The sequence below is a fragment of the Rhipicephalus sanguineus genome, chromosome 1 (genome assembly GCF_013339695.2).
Source record: "Rhipicephalus sanguineus isolate Rsan-2018 chromosome 1, BIME_Rsan_1.4, whole genome shotgun sequence".
NCBI lineage: Eukaryota > Metazoa > Arthropoda > Arachnida > Ixodida > Ixodidae > Rhipicephalus > Rhipicephalus sanguineus.
Genome location: NC_051176.1, coordinates 210,538,783 through 210,560,115, shown reverse-complemented (window position 1 = coordinate 210,560,115; position 21,333 = coordinate 210,538,783). Strand labels below are relative to the sequence as shown.

The 21,333-nt window shown below is 41.8% G+C and overlaps 1 protein-coding gene across 2 annotated transcripts in view; it reads right to left on the bottom strand.

The window, feature by feature from the left end:
• LOC119406543 (lysine--tRNA ligase) overlaps positions 1 to 21,333 on the bottom strand; it is a 50,805-nt gene that overhangs the window by 28,941 nt on the left and 531 nt on the right. The window contains exons 2-6 of one of the 2 annotated variants that reach the window (XM_037673286.2): positions 13,523 to 13,656; positions 10,347 to 10,482; positions 9,140 to 9,399; positions 2,108 to 2,190; positions 199 to 302 (exon numbers count right to left, since the gene is read on the bottom strand). In XM_037673286.2, the coding sequence (XP_037529214.1) occupies positions 199 to 302; positions 2,108 to 2,190; positions 9,140 to 9,399; positions 10,347 to 10,482; positions 13,523 to 13,650 (711 nt within the window). In that variant the 5' untranslated portion in view covers positions 13,651 to 13,656. The remainder of the gene's footprint in view (positions 1 to 198; positions 303 to 2,107; positions 2,191 to 9,139; positions 9,400 to 10,346; positions 10,483 to 13,522; positions 13,657 to 21,333) is intronic. The other variant, XM_037673292.2, reaches the window with a different exon arrangement.

Sequence of the window (21,333 nt, the reverse complement as noted above, 5' to 3'; positions counted from 1 at the left end):
TCATACTGAGCGCGATAGTACAACCCTACTTCTTACCCATTTTCTGGCCAATAAAGCAGTGTGTGGCAAGCAAGTGAATAAAACTACGACTCGGATGAATAGAATTTGCCCTTGGCAGGAAAGGTACAAACTGCTTGGATAAGTAAAGCTGAGGCTCAATAGTTAACAGTTAAAATGTGAAACGCCAAGCTAGCATACCTTGTCCTTGAGACCAAAATGCAGATGGGGTAGCATGTGTAAGCAAGGGGCAAGAAGTACCATTTCTACAGGGACGATGCTCAGTTCACCTTTCTTTGTCTTTCCTAAAAGGGCAAACAAAAAAAGCATATCTTATACTAGCTCAGCATTTGGCACGCATGCCTAAGCTCACACAAACGAAACCTTCAAAACAGTACACCAATATGCTTAAAAGATCTACTTGAAGAAGGGCAGGCAACTTGACCCAATGTCTATTGCCAGTGTGCTCTGCATGTCACTACTTGCCTTAGAAATTTCAAGAAGTTATGGTTTGGAGTTTAGAAGACTTCCAGCTATGACTAGCCAAAAAGATACCAAGTGGCACCATATAGCCGCATTAGCAAAAATGCCCTCTAATAAAACTGAACTAAAGCTATAATTTTTTTTTTTTTACCTCATGTACACTGGCAACGTTAACTAAATATGTCTACAAAGCTGCACTATATCAAGATGAACAAAGTAGGAACAGTGTATGTACTATTGCAACACATTTTGGCTAATTAACCACGCTTGTTTGTTGGCTCACCTAGTTGTGCCTAGTTAGTGCGAGTACAGTTAAGGTGGTAGGCTACACACACCAAAAAAGAAATTTTTTTTTTAAAACCAAAAGTCAGGACTGCAAAAATTTTCTTCTTTGAATAAGCATGTCTTATTTGACTTGCCCAACTACATAAAGTGCAAAAAAATGTTTATTTTATTTCTTGGTGGGTACTTTTTGCCCTAAAATGTTAAAAGTGCCAGTCACACCAGCAATGATAAGCAACTAGTGAATTGAACAAAGCTTTGACATTTATGTAGCTAAGCGTGGGAGCTATGCCCCAAACTAGGATAACTGTAATGAAATAAATATTAAGCAAGTAACGTTTAAAAGACTCTGTGAAGTGAGAAATATTGCCCATTTTGATCAAATTTGTTTGCAAAATGAGCAGTGAATTCAAATATCTTTGATCCTAGTTCATTTTACACATCTATATGTGAGGAGTGAGTGTGCAAACATTAATTTCAAAATAAGCATTAAAAAAATTTCTCAAAGCTTGCACAACATGAGATGGAGCAAATTCTTGTTTTGAAAAAAACAAGAAACATTTTTCAAGCAATGGCCGCCCCCTTTTGGCAGCTTTTAGAGATTTTAGGATAATTTAAAATGTATAACTAAGTAAAAAATACCTGTTAGTCAACATGAAGTAAAACACAATACAATGAATAGTATTTATAACAGGAATAAACACTTATTTTTGAAACCAATGCAATGTGGTTTTGGTTTTGCAATTCAAGGGTATATATCATATGGGTTCAAAAACATGCTGTAGCTCCTAAACTACAGATGATACAGAGATAATTATATTTGCGAGATGCTTTTGAATGTTTGGCCATCTAAAAAAAAATAACCCCAAAAAATCAATATTGTGCAAGAAAATTTACTTTTGAATGTGGCCTCCCACCTCAAACCTTGAAATAATGAAGTCAGTAAATTTGGCAATTTACTTCATTATATTAAAATTTGGCCTTTTACGACAAGTCATTGATGGATTTTTTTAATACCATGGAATGCACTGCAAGAAATGCCTGCGTAATCGGGCAGCACTAGAAAACTAACTTTGACCAAAAAAAAAAAAGGGCAGTTTCGCTGAACCTGACAGCTGGCCGCCATATTTATAGTTTCTTGCTGCATCAACAAGTCCTCACCAAACAACCATTTGGCACATGGAAAGCCAAGAGAAACGCAGATAATTTGCTGATTTTACCAACTTTGTATACCAAAATATGACTATTTTCATTCGCAGTCCGAATGCATTGATATAACGTGCCCTTTGTTGGTACACTACAGCGAGCTACATGCCAGTCGCTTGTCTAGAAAGTGGCTTCTTACCTGGATGACCAATACAACCCAGGATGTCACCTCTCCTGAGTTTGGCATTAACTTTGGCAAATGCTTCTTCTGAACTGTAATATCTATAAAGGAGGCATAAAAAAAAAGAATAACCTATCTTGTAGCACACACACTGGTAAACATATGTGCATAATACAAGCAAAGATGAGGCATACATGCAAGATGAAGGACATTGCAGGATGAATTCAGCACATGGCAAGGATGCTGCTGACACAGGCAATGAAGCAACCAATAGTTTTTCCCCTTGATATAATACTGTATTACTAATTTTGCTATGTAATCAGAGCTTTTTCGCAAAGGTAACAGAAAAAGCATGCCATGTGTGCCCAAAGTCTGAATCGCATGGCATCAGGCAATTGTTTACTCCACAGCGTTTCACAGCATTAAAACAAACTTCATGCCCAGCACTTGTCTACTGTCCTTTTCCACAATCCATATGTGTTTTTACTAGCTGATCTGTGTTCTCTGAGCAGAGAAAACAACCTAAATGTGCGCAAAGACAATTTGTTGCATGCATGTTTGAAATAACCAAAAAGCAGCCCAAAAATCAACATGCTCAATATATCACAGCAATTAACTTTCTTAATTATCTAAATAATATACACTTAAAGCTTGATATAATGAAGTCAATAAAATGTGCGGTTTACTTCCTTATATCGAAACTTTGTTAAATTGAAATTTGAACTTTTATTCAAAGTACAGCAACTGAAGAATTCAATTTTACAAGAAAAGTGCGTAAGAATGTTGGAATAATACGGCAATACAAAAAAAACTAGTTCAGTGATGTTTCAATGGGAACTTGGAGGTGGCGAGACAACACAGGTGCAATGCACTGTTGTCATACGTTGGTGGCAAAATAGGCACGAAGTTGTCGCACCTATTTGCGACTTGTCATCAAAACCTCGGGTGGTACCTAAAGTGGCACGATGGCGATGTTATCATGTTCACTGAACCGATCTCTCCACTCGGTCTGATGAATGCATAACATTGAAAACTGTCACACGCCACAAAAACAACAGAGCTGTGGTCTAAAGATTGAATGAAAGCAAGGCAACAACCTGAATTAGGGCACCTCCATCTATGGTGGCCATGTTTTGTTTTGCGACATCGTGTGCAGATTTCAGGACCGAAAGACCCATTAAGGCGTTGCGAATTTCGGTTGCCACTGAGCGTTGCCTCAACAAAAGCCCTCTAAGTTGGCTTTATCAAAGAACACCCAACTAGTTTTATAGAGCTAATAGCGATGCAGCTGGTAACTGCGAGCAGCTCTAAGAAATGTTGCTCAGCTGCTTAAAACTTGTTTCACCAGTGCCCTGGCAATTGCGCCTGTACCTAAGTTTCGATTCCTTCCGCTGGGAATTCGCTCTATTTGTTACAAGGCCAAAACAGCTTCTTTCAAGTTTGGGATCAAGAAGAGAGCGTTTCTCTTGCCAAACGAGATCACTTGCAAAATACCAGCCTTGTCAGTGACGTGCGTTTTCTGAAAGATTGTGATTGCTCGAAAGATAACTTGCAGCTCGTTGTGTTTACTGCTAGCGCCTTCACAGCTACTCATACTTGTTATGGCATGTGGTCATAACAAAAACAACAAATTAGGCATAAACACATGGCACACGTGGTGCAGAATATGGAGCCACCAGCAAACACTGTGTCAGAATCACGGAGCAAGAATTCTTGATGAGGCGAAACTGCGCTCCCTCGGGTGTCCTAATAAAGTCACGGAATCGGGCACAGCGCTCACGTGCCCTCTGTCGTGAGCGTCCGCTAGCGGAGAAGGAAAAATGCGCGCATCCCTCTCACCGTGCTCTCCAACGAAGCTCGTCAATTCAAGGCCATTCGTCGCTGATTCGCCGTTCGCGCTTCACGCCCGAATGGATGTGTTTTTGTGCGTCCTTTCCGGCTCTATATTTTCAAGCGCACTCCAAGTTTTTCGGTAAATTAACGAGAAAAATGGCGTCACATACAGGAAAATTACCAGCGTGATATATTTTGTGCAACGTGAAATATATCATTTTTGATAACGTGAACTCAATGAGTTAGGTATAATTTATTTCAGCGAATGATGGGACTTACCCTATATGCCCTCAATTCAGATTTAGGTTGTTGCGGCGGCCGCATTTAGATGGAGGCAAAATGCTAAAGGCCCGTGTGCTTACACTTAGGTGCACTTACAAAACCCCAGGTGGTCAGTTTCACGTTGTCTTTTTTGAGAACAGCAGACAAGTAGCTGGGACAGTGTGCGGAAAGATTGAAGGCACGGCGTCTCGTAACAACACTGGCCGTTTCGGTTTGTCTCGCCATAATAGCGCCGCCTGTCTATGTCACTGTCCGAGAAGTGCTTCTCGCAAACATAGTCACGAGGCGTCAGCTGTCGCTTTTTTTTTTTTTGGTATGGCGCGAGCCCACGCTTCCAACCTCACTGGGTCACTAGGAACTTTGAAGGTAATTGCTTTCTCCTTGCAGGACGCGTATTCACTGCTGCAGTTCGGCACGACACATTTCCACCCCATCCTGAAGAAGCACTGGTCGAAATCTGCACTCTCCTTTGTCGCGGCGTGAAAAGTGCGCGCAAACGTCGAGGAGTCGGCGCCGTCGGCAAAACGCGCGGAAGCCACTCAGAGCGCTAAAGAGAAAGAAACTAGCAAATCGAGAAGGGAACTTTCCCTCCCAAGGCCACCTACTCATGCGCGCGCACAACATGCGAGCGAGGAGCGCGTGCATGCCGCGGCAGACGTCGTCTGCTCAGGGGCCACTACTAGCAGTTCGTTTCAAGCGCTGTACGGCCTATAATTCTGGCAGTATCGATTAGTAACTGCAGCTAAAATATCTGTCATATCTACCGATTGATGTTACAGACAGAAATCTTAGAAATTTTACAATGTACGAGGTGATTTTTATGCGTCGCGTCCATAGAAGAGCATGTAAAACATGGCAACAGGCCGAAAGCGTCATCTGTCATGCTTCGGCGTAAACCGCATTCCGCCTTGACGCTATCGCGCCGGCCTCGCGCGCTGCCGCGGCCTAGAGATTCTCCTCCTCAAGTACTTCTTTCTCCGTGGGTTGAATAGTGCACGATATGATGTGCCAGCATTCCTGCATGTCATGCATCAGCCGCATGTGCTCCCTCCCTGCCACTCCGAAGGAAAGGAGAGCACTGAGATGCACCCTTTACCCAAAGCTGCTGCTGGAAAATGCACTGCTTCAGAGGCTGCTCTCTACTGCGCCATTTGAAAAATGCATCCACAAAAACAGCCGCAAGTCAACCATGTGACCACTTGAGCCATCAGAAGTTTCAGCTTATTGCCTTGGATTCCTCTGCAGCAACAATGAAGCTTTGCTACATTGAAATCCTGGATAAATACTCTTCGTTACATCGAGACAAAAACAGATGGTGTTCTATGGTCACGAATTCATAAAAACTGATATATACTTCGTTATATTGAGAATTTCATTAAGCAGTGAAAGCTCATTAATTCGGATTTCACGGGAGAGAAAAAAATGTCCGAATTAATCGAATTCCGAATTATCGAAAGTATCAAGGAAAGTATAAACAAATGTCTATTACATCACTACAGTTTGATTTTCTTGATGAATACATAAATCCTGTACTTAAGTAGCATAAGAGCAGTGCAAAATCTGCCACTTTCGTCATCCTGCGAGCTTGTTCTCAATGCGACCACAGTGCCAGACTAGTGTTTAATTAGCCCGAAACGTGCTCTGCACCCCCCCCCCCCCTTGTAATGACTAACCACCACCACGCACAAGTGACGATAGTTCTTTTGCAGGTAAAATTGCTGGCAACTGATAGTTTGTCCATCACAATATAGCAAACGAGTTTTATGCCAGCATGCCGACCATGGCTGAAAGCTCTTGATCTTCAACAGCTTCCTACATGTTTGAGTTTTGTGATATTGCGCAAGCATTACATCAAGTAAAAATGAAGCTGTTGAGTGCTGCATCCGCCTGTGGACAAAACCGTGGTCACTAACTGATGAAGGTAGCGATGCGGACAGCGCCACCTCGTTTTATTTTTTATTTCTCTGGGAATGCCATTTCCGCTCTTTTGCATCGCACATTTGCAGTGCTTCGCGCTCAGCGTGCTCTGAGGTTCGTCCGAATTAACGAGAATTTGATGCAATTAAAAAATAGATATGTCAGGGACCTGGGATCATCCGAATTATACGATTTTCTCAATCAACGAGGGTCGAATTAACGAGCTCTTACTTTATTGAAGTTCATTATACTGAGGTATAACTGTAACTCAGTCTAAACCAGACCATGCATAATGCAACCAGCATTTGAGTCTCTGTGACATGCGTACATATATATATTGTACAGTGACAAGTATGTGAAAATGTCATTATTCAGTCTGGAACAAATGCATAAATGGTGCACTTTTTAATGTATTAAGGGAGGAAGATTAGTACAGAATTGAGCAAGCTCTCACACTGACATCAGAGTGAACAAAAAATATTGTTTACATAAATTGCATGTAGAGTTCTCAGTGACTAATGTGATAATCAGCACACAGGGTGGACGGCATATTGTGGTACTGGTAAGCAGAGTAGACAGCAAGCTGATTAAAGGGACACTAAAGGCAAATATTAGGTCAACGTTGATTGTTGAAATAGCGTTCCAGAAACCTCGTAGTGCTTTTTTTTCGTGCCAAGGAAATTCTTATTTTGAAAGAAAATCATGTTTTAGTGGCCCACACGGCGTTAGCGCACTTCAAATCACCTGCCTGAATGGGCCTTCTGACGTAGCAGTTGCTGTGCCCAACGTTGACCGCCTTTACTGCACAGCAGCCGACGCTACGGTTTCTTGCGCAACAGCGGCAATAACTTTGCCAAGACGTAGCCACAGGCCACTCCGAAACTGTATACTCAAACCTCATTATAACAAAGTCACATCTGCCACGAAAATAACTTCGTTATACCCAAAAATTCGTTATAAACGTTTATTTGTAACACTGTAGCTATGACAAGACTATTCTTCATTTACTTCATTATAACCGATAATTCGTTATATCGAGGTTTGAGTGTAGTTCACTCTACGGAGCTTAGCTTAGCCAGCAGCAGCAGTAGAGTATAATCAGTGCAAAAATAGTGAGAGCCAAGCACACGCAGCAGTACGTGATACCGAAACTACCACTGAGACACACAGCTTGGCGAAAACGGAACTTTACAACCCCTCGTGCCGTTCTCCATGGCAACGCCAAGAGATTCTTTTTTTCCATGAATCAAACAGAAACGAACAAGCAGCATTTTATTACGTCTTGTCATGCACAAAAGGTTCTTTTTTTTTATCGCAACTAGTTTGATTACTAGAGGTTAATAGTACTCGGGACTCTTGACATCATCGGAACCCTTTCCAAAATATTCCACCCGTGGCGAACATCGTGTCCCACATTTAAATTAATTTCTCGATTACTAGAGCACTGCTGTTGATACTAGTGACGTTTTAGACGTTCTCACACACTGACCTTTCACTCTGACATAAATTGTTATTTGCCTTTAGTGTCCCTTTAACCATGGCACACAATGAAAGAGAGATCCTTTGTGATGCATCATACATTGTGATGGCATTTGGGCTCCCAGAGACTGGCAGCAAAAGAAAGCACTGGCTGCTATGCTGGCCGATTACTGCTGCAGTTTAGTAGCCGAATGCTGTACAGTGCTCACGAATTGAAACGCAACAATTAAGGCCTAAGTAATGCACATACTTTTGTTTGCACTGTCTTCAGTTCATCTTATACTGGTGTAATTCTAGCTCTAATATTTACATCAGGGCCAGCATTACCTTTAGCAGCCAGATTCCTAATGACATGGTACAGTTACCTCGAGCAACTGTGCACGCCAGTAGTTATACCAAAAATTCGATGTCGCATCTCAATCCACGAGCACCGTACATCTAAGTGCAAATGCCAGATATATCATATGGTATTTTTTCTGAAAATTAGGGTAAAAAAAAATGTGTAATCTTGATTTGTCATCTCTCTAAAACAGTAATATAAACTGCTCTGCCACTTTAGTACAGAATTCCAGCAGAATTCCTCTCATCCAAAATTTCACATGGGCTATTAGTATGTGGTATAGACATTACCAACTACGCATAAACTAAATTTTACAGCAGCCTGCAAGTGGCACATTCGACAGTTGGTTTATGCCTTGGTCAGCATTCACTTATGTCAATGAAGTGTTAGGAACCACTGTCCTAATCGATAATTTCTTCCCTTCCAAATGATGTGACATCAACACACAGCATCACTACAGCAATAGACCATTCTTGTCATTAAGGTATTATACTACTATGCACCATTTTCATCTGTCAACAAGTCTTTTTAACGTGCTGAGTAAAGCTACGTACTATGTATTTCAGTTAACATAGTATGTGCTCAAAAGACATGTGCCTAAATATGTTCATTAAAGGGACACTAAAGAGCAAAATGATTTTTCTCATATTAGTAAAGTACTCTTTTACGATACCAAAAACACCACGCTTGTGGAGACGCTTAGTAAGCGAGAAAACGCGCAAAAACAAAATGTGGGTGGCGATGCCATCTTGAAGTTTCCGCGCCATTTGCCGTGACTCACATGTTTTGACGGCGCCTACTAGGGACTACGTAGTTCCTAATCGGTAAAAATGAAGTACAATGTCCTCCGAGAGGGCGACATAACATACCAAGTTCGGGGTAATTTTGTTGAGCCAATGGCGCCAAAATACGATAAATACACTTTGAAATTCGTGGCGTCACGCGGGGAGATTTCGGCGTGAAATTTAAAAATGAAAATTTGAACTTGATTTTCTCCTCTATTGATAAACCTATGATGGCGAAATTAACGACATTAGAGCTCTCAGAGCACAATTTATCGATCTAAACGGATTCATTGTTTCTCTTTAGTGTCCCTTTAAAGTATACTGCCATATATCAGTGCCCCAACTCGAAGAGAACAAAAGGCAAAAGTAGCAGCCAGCTAAGGCTGCCAAAGAAAGGGAATAGGTTGAGCTTACGAGGCATTGGCCATGACTTGGATCTTGGTGCCTTCCCCACGCAGATCATAGAATATGAGTTTCGTGCCTGACTGGCGCTTTGCATGCACTCGGCCTGCCACTGAGAGCCGCTCCTCTGTCAACACCTGACCTGCCTGCAGGCCACTGTACCGCTCAACAAACTCGACCAAGGAGGTGGACACATTAAACTTATGCGGGTATGGGTCTTCACCAGCCTCGCGCAGTTGTGCCACCATTGCTGACCGGATCCGAAAGAACTCCTGCACAAAGGGTCAAAGCACATTACACTGAATTTCCCCCAAAACAAGCAACACTATAAAAGAAAGTCAAGTTGTGCATGGTTCTACATGTCATGCACCCACACAGGTTTGACAGTGCGGTGTTTTTTCAGTGCTTTACTACCCTAAGGGGAATTTGCAGTCATCCACATGTGTTTCACAGCTTCTAAGAACACAGTGAAACCATTATAGCACAAACAAAGGCACAGTCAAAGAAAACAGGAAAAGACACCACAGGTGTCTTTGGAGTCTTGCTCTCTCTACTTTGCCCAAGTTGCTTTTGTACTACAATGGCTTCAATATGTATGAACCAACTTGTATAAGAACCAGTTTTATTTCTAGAAACTCTGGGAAAGAATGAGAATGTTTTTTACCATATACATCCCCTTTGGGATGATGCAAACACGCCATGCCTTAGCATTAAATGTTTTCTTCCTGAGAAAAGTGCTCTTGTCATAATGTGCCTGGCATAAGGATGTTTGAATGAATGACGCTAAAGCACAAAGCTATCTAAGAAGCATGATAATCTCAATAGGCATTATCAGCAATGTGGCTGAGAGAAACAAACAAACAAACAACAAACAAACAGAATATTCAAGCACTTCACTGATGAAAAAGTCGGACCATCACCATCTCGTGTTGCAAGTTCCGATGAAAATAGAAAAGCAGTACAATTGTCATCCCCTGTACCTACGCAGCTTTTCTGCTTGCCCATCAAAACAGTTCATTTCTCATTAACTGATGCGATCGACCGTAATTGTAGTTGCACCACTAAAACTGGTAATTGCACCAAATATTAGCTTGACAGTTAGAAACTGTTCTCACTTGACTTGATAATGTAATTTCACAGTATGGCACCTAATTTGCATTGTTTGGCAGGGGTATGACTAATGGATGTGACCTGTGTGACACAGATTTAAGGCACTCACATTAGGATCCATGGTCTCCTCATCTTTAGCATCAGATTCAACATTGTTGGCAGTTGAGGCAGCAGCCTTCAGAGCCTCAGCCTTCTCTGCTTTCTCCTTGGCCTTCTGCTCTGCCTTTAGCCTTCGCTTCAGCTCACTGCACACAAAAAGAGCCACCAGGTATCAACAAAAATGCATTCAACACTAAAGCAAGGAGCTATGCACAAAACAAGCTACAACCAAATCAAATGTCAATAAATGAACATGAAGGACAGCAGTGCAGAATCGTACTGGCATGGTTTCACAACCAGAGCAGTCGAATACCAGTAAATATTATTCTGCCATTAACTGAGATTATCACATCAGCGCATATTTTGGCTCGTGATCCTTTCAGACGCAGACATGAACAGAGAATTGAGTGTGCATCGTGTCCTAATAAGCAGGTGTAAAATACAGAATTTCACCAAGACCTAGTTATACTCCTGGAGGCTATATGATGCTGCAGTGGGCTTCCACATTAGCATTCATCTTCTTTGTAGTTGTCGCGAAATTCAGTGAAAGTGCATTCCCCCCTCCACCCCCCCCCCCCCCCCCAAAAAAAAAAGATACTCCAAGTTTTTATCCAATATATGCATAGCCTTTTTTCACAACTAGTACAAGGTCCTTCATTATCACTACCAGTATTTTAATTAAAATGACCTGTGGCAGGTAGCACAATTCTACTTATTGTGCCGGATTACTCACAATATATAAAGATGAATGTATGACTCATCAACCAAACTTCACTGAAAAACTTTTGAACAAATTACTTCATAGCATATATTACAATTCAGAATTTCGGCCCATGACTTAGGAAGTCATACCATGCAGAATGAGTACTCAAGATGACATGAGTTTCGAGACATGCCTTCCCAAAGTTTGCAGTTAAATGCACTAATTTTCCAGCTATTTTTTAGCACTAGTCCATTAAGAGGTGTTTTGAACAAAACACAGAATAACTGCAAACCGCTTCTCTCAGAATTGGTGCTTGTTTCGACATTCATTCCAAGTTGATGTGCCTTGTGAAACTACTAGCCTCAATTCATGCATTGCAATATGTGCACCAAAGCAATTAGACAAGAAGCTGAATAAGATATTGATTAGTAAGTTACAAATTTTGAATTCTAGGGCAAGTAACGTCCTCCTGTTCAAGTAATCAAGATGAAGGAAAAGATTTGTGCTAAATACCACAGACAGTGTTTATAAATTGTTATAACCTGATGATCATACAAACAGTTAGGAGCCAAACTACAATGCTACCTACAATGTCACAGGAAGAGATAAAAATGTGCATGGCACACATATACCCAATCTAAAAAAAAAAAAATTGCAGTGGCTTGGCTCGGCTATACCAGGATATACACAGCATTAGTTAAGGTTCAGCTGATTATTTTTAGCTTTCTTGGTTGTCAAGCTTCTCCGCTTTTCTGCGCCGCTTAGCAGCATTTGCGCTCTCCTTCTCCATGGCTATACCACACTGGCAAACGCCAGCCAGCCAGTCTGACAAATGGCTAACCTCCCTGTCCTTCCATTTTTTTTTCCTCTTACTCCTCCCCGCTATATGTGTACCCCCACTGATACGTCTGCGTATGCGTGCAAAATTAAGGGGCTGATATACTCCAGCGTAACGTTCACGTGCGCACACGCTTGACACAGCGACGCTACGTTAAAGGCCAACTCCGGCGATTTTTTCACCATGTCAGGGTAATGGTGCTTTTATGTTCCCGAGACACTCTTGTCACGCGCCCGATAGCAGAAATGCTCAGCAAATTCGAAAATAATTTTTAATAAGCAAAAAGGCGCAATACCGAAACCGAAACCCAACCGAGTGTACTGTCTCCGTATGACGTAGTAGTTGTTACGAACCGGAAGTCGTGCAAGGCATGCCGGTCACGCCGGCGCGGAGTATGAAAACTGTGACAGCCGGGACGAGCAGGAGCACAGTGGAGAGGTGAGCACGCCGCGCATCAGCTGTAGTGTCTGCGACTGACAGTGCCGCGTCTGATACTGACAGTTAGCGGTGCCCTCTGCTGCGTCACTTCCGTCGCCTTAACAATATTGACGTCACAGACGCAATGTTGCCAATAATTGTGGGAAACCGGGAGGGCGTTTGCAGACAATCTTTAAAATTCATTTGCAAACAATCTGCGCGTGTCACAAGCCTGTAATTTGGCATAAATGACGGAAACTTTCAAAGGAACGTACCCAGCGAATTTCATTGAGATCCATCGACCTCGAAAAATCGCCGGAGTTGGCCTTTAACAAACGCGCAGCACTCTATAGTCCAACGTGTGGCGCGACCGACACGTCCAGTGTCCGTCAGTGTGCCCCGGCTGCAGCCGGTGCGAGATGCGACATGCTGCATTCTGCGCCGGCGACGTTACCCAGACTGCACTGCGTCTGCGTCTCTTCGTAAAGAAGGGACGCTGAGTGTGTTTAAATGGGCATGCATAGACCAGCGAGGCGCGCGCAGCGGCGGCGGCTCCGGTGCACCAGCTGTGCGCTGTGTGACGCGACTGCTCCTTGCGCATGCGCAGCACGGCTCTCAGACTGCCACGCGAAACTGCTTCGTCTCGGCCAGTGTAGCCAACGCTACAAAAGTAATGCATGACACACTGGCACAATACTGTCTTTACTATTAATGTCAACTGCAGTGAATAGCAGAACCGCACAAGCATCAAGTGACCCATTGCTGTTAAATATCACTTGCAAATAAGTGCAGTGATGTCCATAACAGTGCCTGAATTGCAAAATTTTACATGAAGACAACATAGGTGCCCTAATGCACTGCACAAGAACATGTAGAAATGTTTTCTGTAACCTTTAAGGACATCATGAAGCTTTCTTATAGCAGGTGAGCTGTCAGGTGTAGATATAAACAACCACTGCACATTGTGAAACACTGGAATATTGCTGACTACACCAAAGCTTCCTAATAACAAGAAACACAGAACAATCAGCACCTGTCAGCAATGCTACAGCATAATTAAGAGGAAAAAAAGAAAAGAGAATTCCAGAAGCAGATCAATGCTAATGGAGCATTTTCTGCTTTCTTTTTTTAACTGGACACCAAAGGAATGCACGAGTACAATTTTTTTTTTTTGCTACCCACTATAACTATTAACGTTTGCAGTTGAAGCTGTGAGCCAGTCACCAACCTCGCATGGGCAGAGGCCACCAATGTCCTGGGTTTACATATGTGACATGTGCTAGCAGAAGGAACCATTGGCAGCACCAAGGAACTGTGCCGTCCTAGTGTCTGGCAAAGTGCTCTCAAGGCCATCATCGTCACCTGGGGGGGCATGCCAGAACAGAATAAAAGGCTGGCTACAACTATGCCCCGACAGCAGAACTGATGACGCTTGCACCTTGGTGAACACATAACAGCACGCAAGGTTGCTTGCCCAAAGTATGAGCACGCAGTCTCAATTTTTGGGTGCAGTGTACTGTAGGCTGTAGCTGCAGCTGCACAATGCTAGTTTATAAGTAGGGCTCCGTGTTTTCGAATAAATTCGAAAAAGTATGATAAACACTCACCGGTAAAATTTTTGACAGTTCGGATTTATCCGAAGAACTCCGATTTTAACGGCCAATATGACCCTACTCCACTCTTTATCGAAAGGGCATGTTCTAAGCGGTCATTGATACATCGGTCAGTATGGCCGATACAAACTTTATGTCAACACTACCTCACAGACCGCACCCATCGCACATTTAACAAAGGGCTGGTCGCGCACGGAGCGAGAGATGTCAACATATGTGGGGCCCCCGGGAGCTCGAGACGACATCTTGATATACGGTCTTCTGGTAACACTGGGGTGTGCCAGACAACATCCAATATACGGACCTCATAAAGTAGGATCGGATCTATTACAACAAGCTTTAAGGTTATAATATGCACAAACGTATGTTTTGTATTCAAATATTTGTGCTTTTGTGTATAAATGCTTATGGGTTCAAACCTTCCAGACAACTGAAATTCGCTTCGTGTTAAGAAAGAGAAATTGACAAACACCTGTTTGTAGCGTGCAGCCATACAGATTTTTCAGAAAGGAAGCTTTTTAGTTTCCAAAAAATTCGTTCTGGTTCGAGGGTTGAACCCGGGACCAACGCTTTTCAGGAGCGGTCGCTCCTGACACCTTCCTGGTTACCTCAATTGGTAGGGCGACCGCCCCAGAAAGGCGTTGGTCCCGGGTTCAATCCCCGGACCAGGATGAATTTTTCGGCAACTAACTAAAAACCTTTCTTTTTGAGAAATCCGTAAGGATTTCCTTGTGGCTTCGTGCTACAAACAGGTGGTTGTCAATTTCTCGTTCTTAACCTTTCTGCCACCTTGCAGGTTTCCGCAGAATCGATTTGCAATTACGCTTCGCCTTTTCTGATGTTATCGTGTTCAGATAGCGTTCGTTTAATAAATTGGAGTATTGAGAATGATGCAAAATTAAAGGGACACTAAAGAGCAAAACGATTTTTCTCGCATTAGTAAAGTAGTCTTCCACGATACCAAAAACACCACGCTTGCTGCGAGAAGCCGTTTAATAAGCGCGAAAACGCACAAAAAGAAAATACAGGTGGCGACGCCACCTTGGAATTCCCGCAACATTTGCCGTGATGTCACATATTTTTGACGGCGTCTCGCGTGCTTGGGCCTACGTAGTTCCTAATCCGTTAAATTGAAGTACATTGTCCTCTGAGTGGGCCAGAGACTTTACATAACGAGTCTGTGGAAATTTCGTCGAGCCAGTGGCGCCAAAATATGTTAAATGCTTTTGGAAATCTTTTACGTCACGAATTACAAAGTTCGGCGCGAAATTTAAAAATGAAACTTTGAACTTGGTTTTCTCCTCTAATAATAAACCTATGGTGGTGAAATAAACTACACAAGAGTTCTCCGAGCACACTTGATCAATCTAAACCAGTTCATTGTTTCTCTTTAGTGTCCCTTTAAACTCCGAATTTCAGAGAATTGGGGATTTATGAAAAGTAAACTTTGATAAACGCTGCATTTCTGCCAAAAAAAAATAAACTCTGAAAACACGGAGCCCTATTTATACGGAAAAACTGTCATCCACCAGAAAGTAGCATAAATGCTACTGAGGAAACCGATGAGGACTAACACTGCGCTAAAAACACAAAGACAAAGACGAGGAAAACAGGACTTGCGTTTTTAGCGCAGTTCTAGTCCTCATTATGAAATTAAACTAACTAGCCCGACTTGTAGCTCTACTTCAGAGGAAACCAATACGGGTTTCTGGCAAGCCATCCATGTGATGTGCTTGGTAAAGGAAGCAAACTTAGGACCAACACCATTCAGAGTTGGTTACTCTATCATGTGAGCTAACCAGGAGGCCAGCACATGGTAATAAAAGGCCGGATAATTAAGTTGAGCTGCAAGAACCATCATTATCGTCATTCTCAGCCTACTTTGTCTATTGCAGGACGAAGGTCTCTCCCAATAATCTACAATTTGCCCTATCTTATGCGAGCTGATTCCACTATATCCCTGCATCCCTTCTGTTGCTCTAACTCACCACCGGTTGTCACTTCTATGCATTATGTAGCCAGCCCAGGTCTCCCTTTTCTGCTTAATATCAACTATATCAGCTAAACATGTCTGCTGTCTGACCCATCTTACTGTATTCCGACCTCTCAATACTACACCTACCATTTTCTCTTCCACTGCGCGCTACATGGTCCTTAACCTTTTCTTTAGTTTTTTTTTTTTTTTTGTTATCCTCCAAGTTTCAGCACCATATGTTAGAACTGGAAGTATGTGATGATTGTATACTTTTCACTTTAGTGACAGCAGCAGTTTGCCTGTCAGTATTTGGCAATGCTTGCTGTATACACTCCAGCCTAGCTTTATCCTGAGCTAAAAGGCGACACAACTTTGTTTTTTTCACACACGTCTTGTAAAACCTTGTGGAAGCATGAACCGTAAGGTTAGTTAGTCTGACATTTCTAGGATGAACAGCGGATAATTGTCAATGAATAACCACACCAACAAAAGGGACAAAGGACTGACAGGAAAGACGCTCAACTTGCAACGGAGTTTGATTAGGCACGAAGAATGCCATGGACGACAACTGCGCATGCACAAGAACCAGTACATCTCTCATGAAAACGTGCAAACCAAAAAGCAAAATAGAAAGGAAAGATATGAGTTGATCACGATGCGTCCAATAGTTTAAAAACTTATAAAGGGCAAAATGACCCATGATAATAACTAAGTGCAATGGACGAAAATAAGAACAGTGCTGTGTTGCGGATTATTATGTAAATGGGAGCATGTCTGCCTGAAAACAGGAAATATATATACACATATGATATATGATGTGGCTTTAACAAAAGGAACAGGATAAAACAAGTGTGACAATATGTAAGTGCAGAGCATGCGTATCCATTGACTGTGAAAAAATAGCTACAAAACAGACAGCCCATGCACTTCTCCTTTAGAACGTTTTTGAAAACTTTAAGAAGAGAGAAAAGGAGTTTACAGAAAATTCAATAGCAGATAAAAGTTGTTAAAATAATGAACGCCACAAAAATGTTAGCTACAGACAACGATTGGAAATAAAACCTCTTTTGTCAAGTCTGTCAGCCAGCATTTAAGTCTTCGAGCAAAATTATTCATTACACATTCACTATATTGAGCCCCAGTATTCAGGAACATACTAGGGACACTTGCGCAAGTGGCTACACCACTTTCACCGATATGTGCAAGATGGCTGTAAATGGCACAGTGCTTAAACAAAAGGTGAACAGATGTTTTAGACGAATTATTATTAAAGTTCTCAATGCGGTTGACTTTTCACATGATGCACGACTTTGTAGCGCACTTGAGGGAGAATGCTCAGATGTAAATCATTTCACAAGTATATATGTGTACATAGATTAATTTAAACAACTTTAGTTATTCCAGGTATAATATGTTTTAACACTTAAAGGCAATGGGTATTGATGAACAGTTCAATTTGTGAGAGGATATGTGTGTCCCCCCCACTTTAGAACTGTCTATAAGGTTCAACTTCCACTTCGCATTTTCTTGAAGTATGGATGATGCTTTCATTCTGGTTCATAAAAATAGTTATTTGATGCATATTTTAAACATCACCAGCCCTGTGCTCTTATGGTTTATAAACAGACTTCAAATAGCGCTTCCAGGTAAGTCAAATTGCACACTAAGTGAACGCTCGCAACCAGAATTCAAAAAGTAGCCTAACAGAGAGGCCACAATTATTTAATGCAAGGAATTAAGTAAAGAAGTGATGACAACCAGTTTTATAACACTAAAGTGTTATCTATGGGAGTGCAAATATCAAATTTTCCACTGCAAAGCAAATTCTAATAATGGATACCAAGTGGAAATCAAATTGAATATTTTTCTAATATATTCAAATACATCTAGTACAAGCACTAACTTCTGACAAAAAATTTTTTTTTCATTAGTCAGACACAGAAAAGTAAGTTTCTTGTACAGCAAATAACATACAGGAAATTTATGCATTGTAGAACACTATTATTTGACAGTACCACATATGCAGTTGTTTCACGTTCTCGTGAAGGAAGAATAGTTACTCATCATGTTCTAGAAGCAGCGACACTGTTATGCATGTCATCGTTCCTTCAGCCAATAAAAGCAGCTGCTCACTAGACACACTAGTACTGATGTGTTAATTTTGTCGCCATAGTTTGCTTTCTCAACTGGGAGGCGCAACGACAGTTGATTGGCATGATGTTCACTGCAGTCTCTTCATCTTCAGATAATAGAAAATATTGCCGGGTTTCCTTAGTTCTTGACATTTTTCATTTTGCAATGGCTCTACACTTGTTTCAGTCATTTCGTTCACTATAATTTTGGTACTCTATTGCAACAACGTGCACAGCCTCATACACAATGCCATGCTCTTCCCACTACACTTGAATATTGGCACAACACTTGCAAAAGTACACTGGGGAGGGATGTGGCAACTGCAACTAATTTGTCTATTTATGCACCGCACTTTGCCAAAGTTAGCACAGGTATGTAATCTTTGTGCTGATTTCAATACTTATGAAATTTCATGGTGTTCAAATATTTCGGATAGTAAAGGTGCCTTGTGAATTGAATCGAATGCCAAAATACTTGAATATTCACACACCTCTTGTTATCAGCATTACGGACCACACTCTAAATATGCATTGTGTTTTATCGATTCTCCTTCATGACTATGGGTATTCATTTGCAGATTTAATTTGATTTCTTTCTCTCATGTTTAGTTTAGTCATAGCTGTGTGGTTGTTGGATCCATCGTGTCTGGCTGTTGACATTTATAATAGGGGCCTCACAAGGCACTTCTTCGATGGCGATTGAAATGCAATTCTTGCCTCCAGTATAATTTACTGACACCCCTGTGCCAGATAACATAAATAAATCTGCAGCACATCAGCTGCTTAGATATATCAGCAACCACTACAAAAAATTTTACATCTCTGAAAGGAGTGAACACCTTAAACAGAACAACTTGACTATTGGTATCTCATTAGAAAGAAAGTGTCACATCACAGTTAAATGATGAACTACTTAATCACATTTAGGATGCAGGTGGTCTAGCCTTCTGCAATGGGTTGCCACAATTTGTGTCGAAAACTGGTGCGACCATAACAAAAGAGAGAAAACACTTACTTGATAACTTTATAAAATTACTGCTTGAATGATATCAGACTTGACAGGCAAGCTAAACTTTTTAATCCACAGACATATGCGTACACCCTTGCAAATTTTTAACAGTATCGCGTGCGCGGGGGATATGGTAGTGTCTAATATTCTTAAAAGGTAATGTGATCTGCCGATGATGCACAAGCACTCAAAGCACATAGCTGTGGGTGCTTGTCGACACCCCGAGGCTGCTCATGGCTCCAGACAATTGATTATCTGTTAAAGGCATTCATAACTAATTAAAAAAAAGTCACAGTTTCGCCGCAAGGGCGAAGCAATGAATGCGATAGCAAGAAATTAATGCTATACGAAGTGAGGCTCGCCAATGGATACTCTCAGTTTGAACAGCGCTCCTGTTCCAAAGGCGGCCGAAGCAGCGAAGGAAACTAGCGTGCTTCAAGTGTCGAGCTATGACACTTGATAGTTCGCGCTCATCTTCTGTTTGTTCGTTTAGTGGCGTCCTTTGAGCTCGAGTGACTTTCGTACGCTCCGTAACATGAGCGCGGATATCACGGTGAAAGCTTGAAACATTACTCTTCCCCTCACCACTAGAAAACCGCGCGAGCAGACAGCGGAAGGGCAAGGTTCTCCCTGTGCAAATATAAGAAGCGAGCGAGCTCACCGACGACTTTTAAATGCGCCGTTGCACTCCTAGCGCCATCTCGCTGGTAATGAAGAAACGCTTATTATCGGCTGCCATCTCTGAATCCGTCTAGCGGTAAAGGGTGTGTATATAACGCTCGCCGTTAGCTACGTGGAGGATCTGCGTTTCATGGCGTAGTGGATAGCGCCACTCGCTGCGGAGTAAGAGGTCCCTGGTTCGATTCCACGCTTCGGAAGCATTTTTCTGAATTCTTTTTCTTTGGGGCTTTTATATATATATACATACTTATACATATACGGTGCATGACGGCGGCGACGGCAAAATTCAGCCGAGACTGTCCATATAATTGCTATCGCAATAAAAAAAAAAGAGTGGGTGAAGTAAACAGCATAGCAGACGGTGCTTGCATTTCAATGTGCTTTGTGTGCATTGTCGGTAGATCTCATTACCTTTTGAGAATATTGGACACCACCATATTTAGTGCTCAGTGTTTCCGCTGTGTTTAAAAATTGCAAGGGTGTAAATACACACATTAACAGAGATTAAAACAAAACAAATGCACAGGGTACTTGTTTTATTGAACTGAAATATAGAAATGATGAAGTAAAGGGAAATGGAAAAATAACTGAATGAATGCAATGTTGGAATAGTCAATGTACATTCATAATTTCATAATAACTTTCAGCGCAAACAAGACTACACAAGAAAGCGTCTTGCCTTGCTTCCTTCCCTGTGTCGTCCTGGCTGCGCTAAATGTTAAGCACTTGCCACCAGTGCCATACAGACCCAAGACATTGCATTACGCATGCAATGCTCTTAGCTGTTGAACAACCGCGGCACCGCTTTATTTCCGTTCACTTTCTTGGGTCCGCACACGCATGCACACACACATATAAGGTCGCAGGTTCAGTCCCTGCCGGCGGCAAGTTGTCTTTTCGTCCACTTTACTTTTTTCACATCTTTATCACAATTGTTACAATACACTTAAAACAGTACAATTAACGTCCCCTATACCTTCCTTGGCTTCATTATCTGCTGGTTTTCATTAAGGCTGTGTTAACAAAAGAAGAGAGCCCTCAAAAATTCCCCTCCTTCCTTCATTCACACACACACATATACATAAACGTGTGAAGAGAAGGACTCCCATACGAAATGTAGTTTTATTAACATTTTGGCTGGTGGGTCGGCCTTTGTCAGCGTTCTGACGAAGGCTGGCCAACTAGCCGAAACGTTAATAAAACTACATTTCGTATGGGAGTCCTTCTCTTCACTCACCTATCGTACCGGACCCATCGATCTTCATACCCAAAGTGTGTGTATATATATATATATATATATATATATATATATATATATATATATATATATATATATATATATATATACATATATATGATCGTAGAATGCTTTCAGCTTTCCACTGACTAATTAGGCCGTTTGCACCTAATCGCTTAGGCAATCAAAGTAAACAGCTGCTACCCTACCTCAGTCAACGCACCCATCGTACGTCAGAGCTTACGGTAAATGTGGCATCGCAATATGGCTCACCAAAAGACACTCCAGGCGTACAAAGCGATCGGTTCGCGCTTTCAGCTACACAGTGTCGCTTTATACCAGCCGTAAACGGTGAGCCGTAAGCAATATCGCAAGCATACATTTTCACAGAC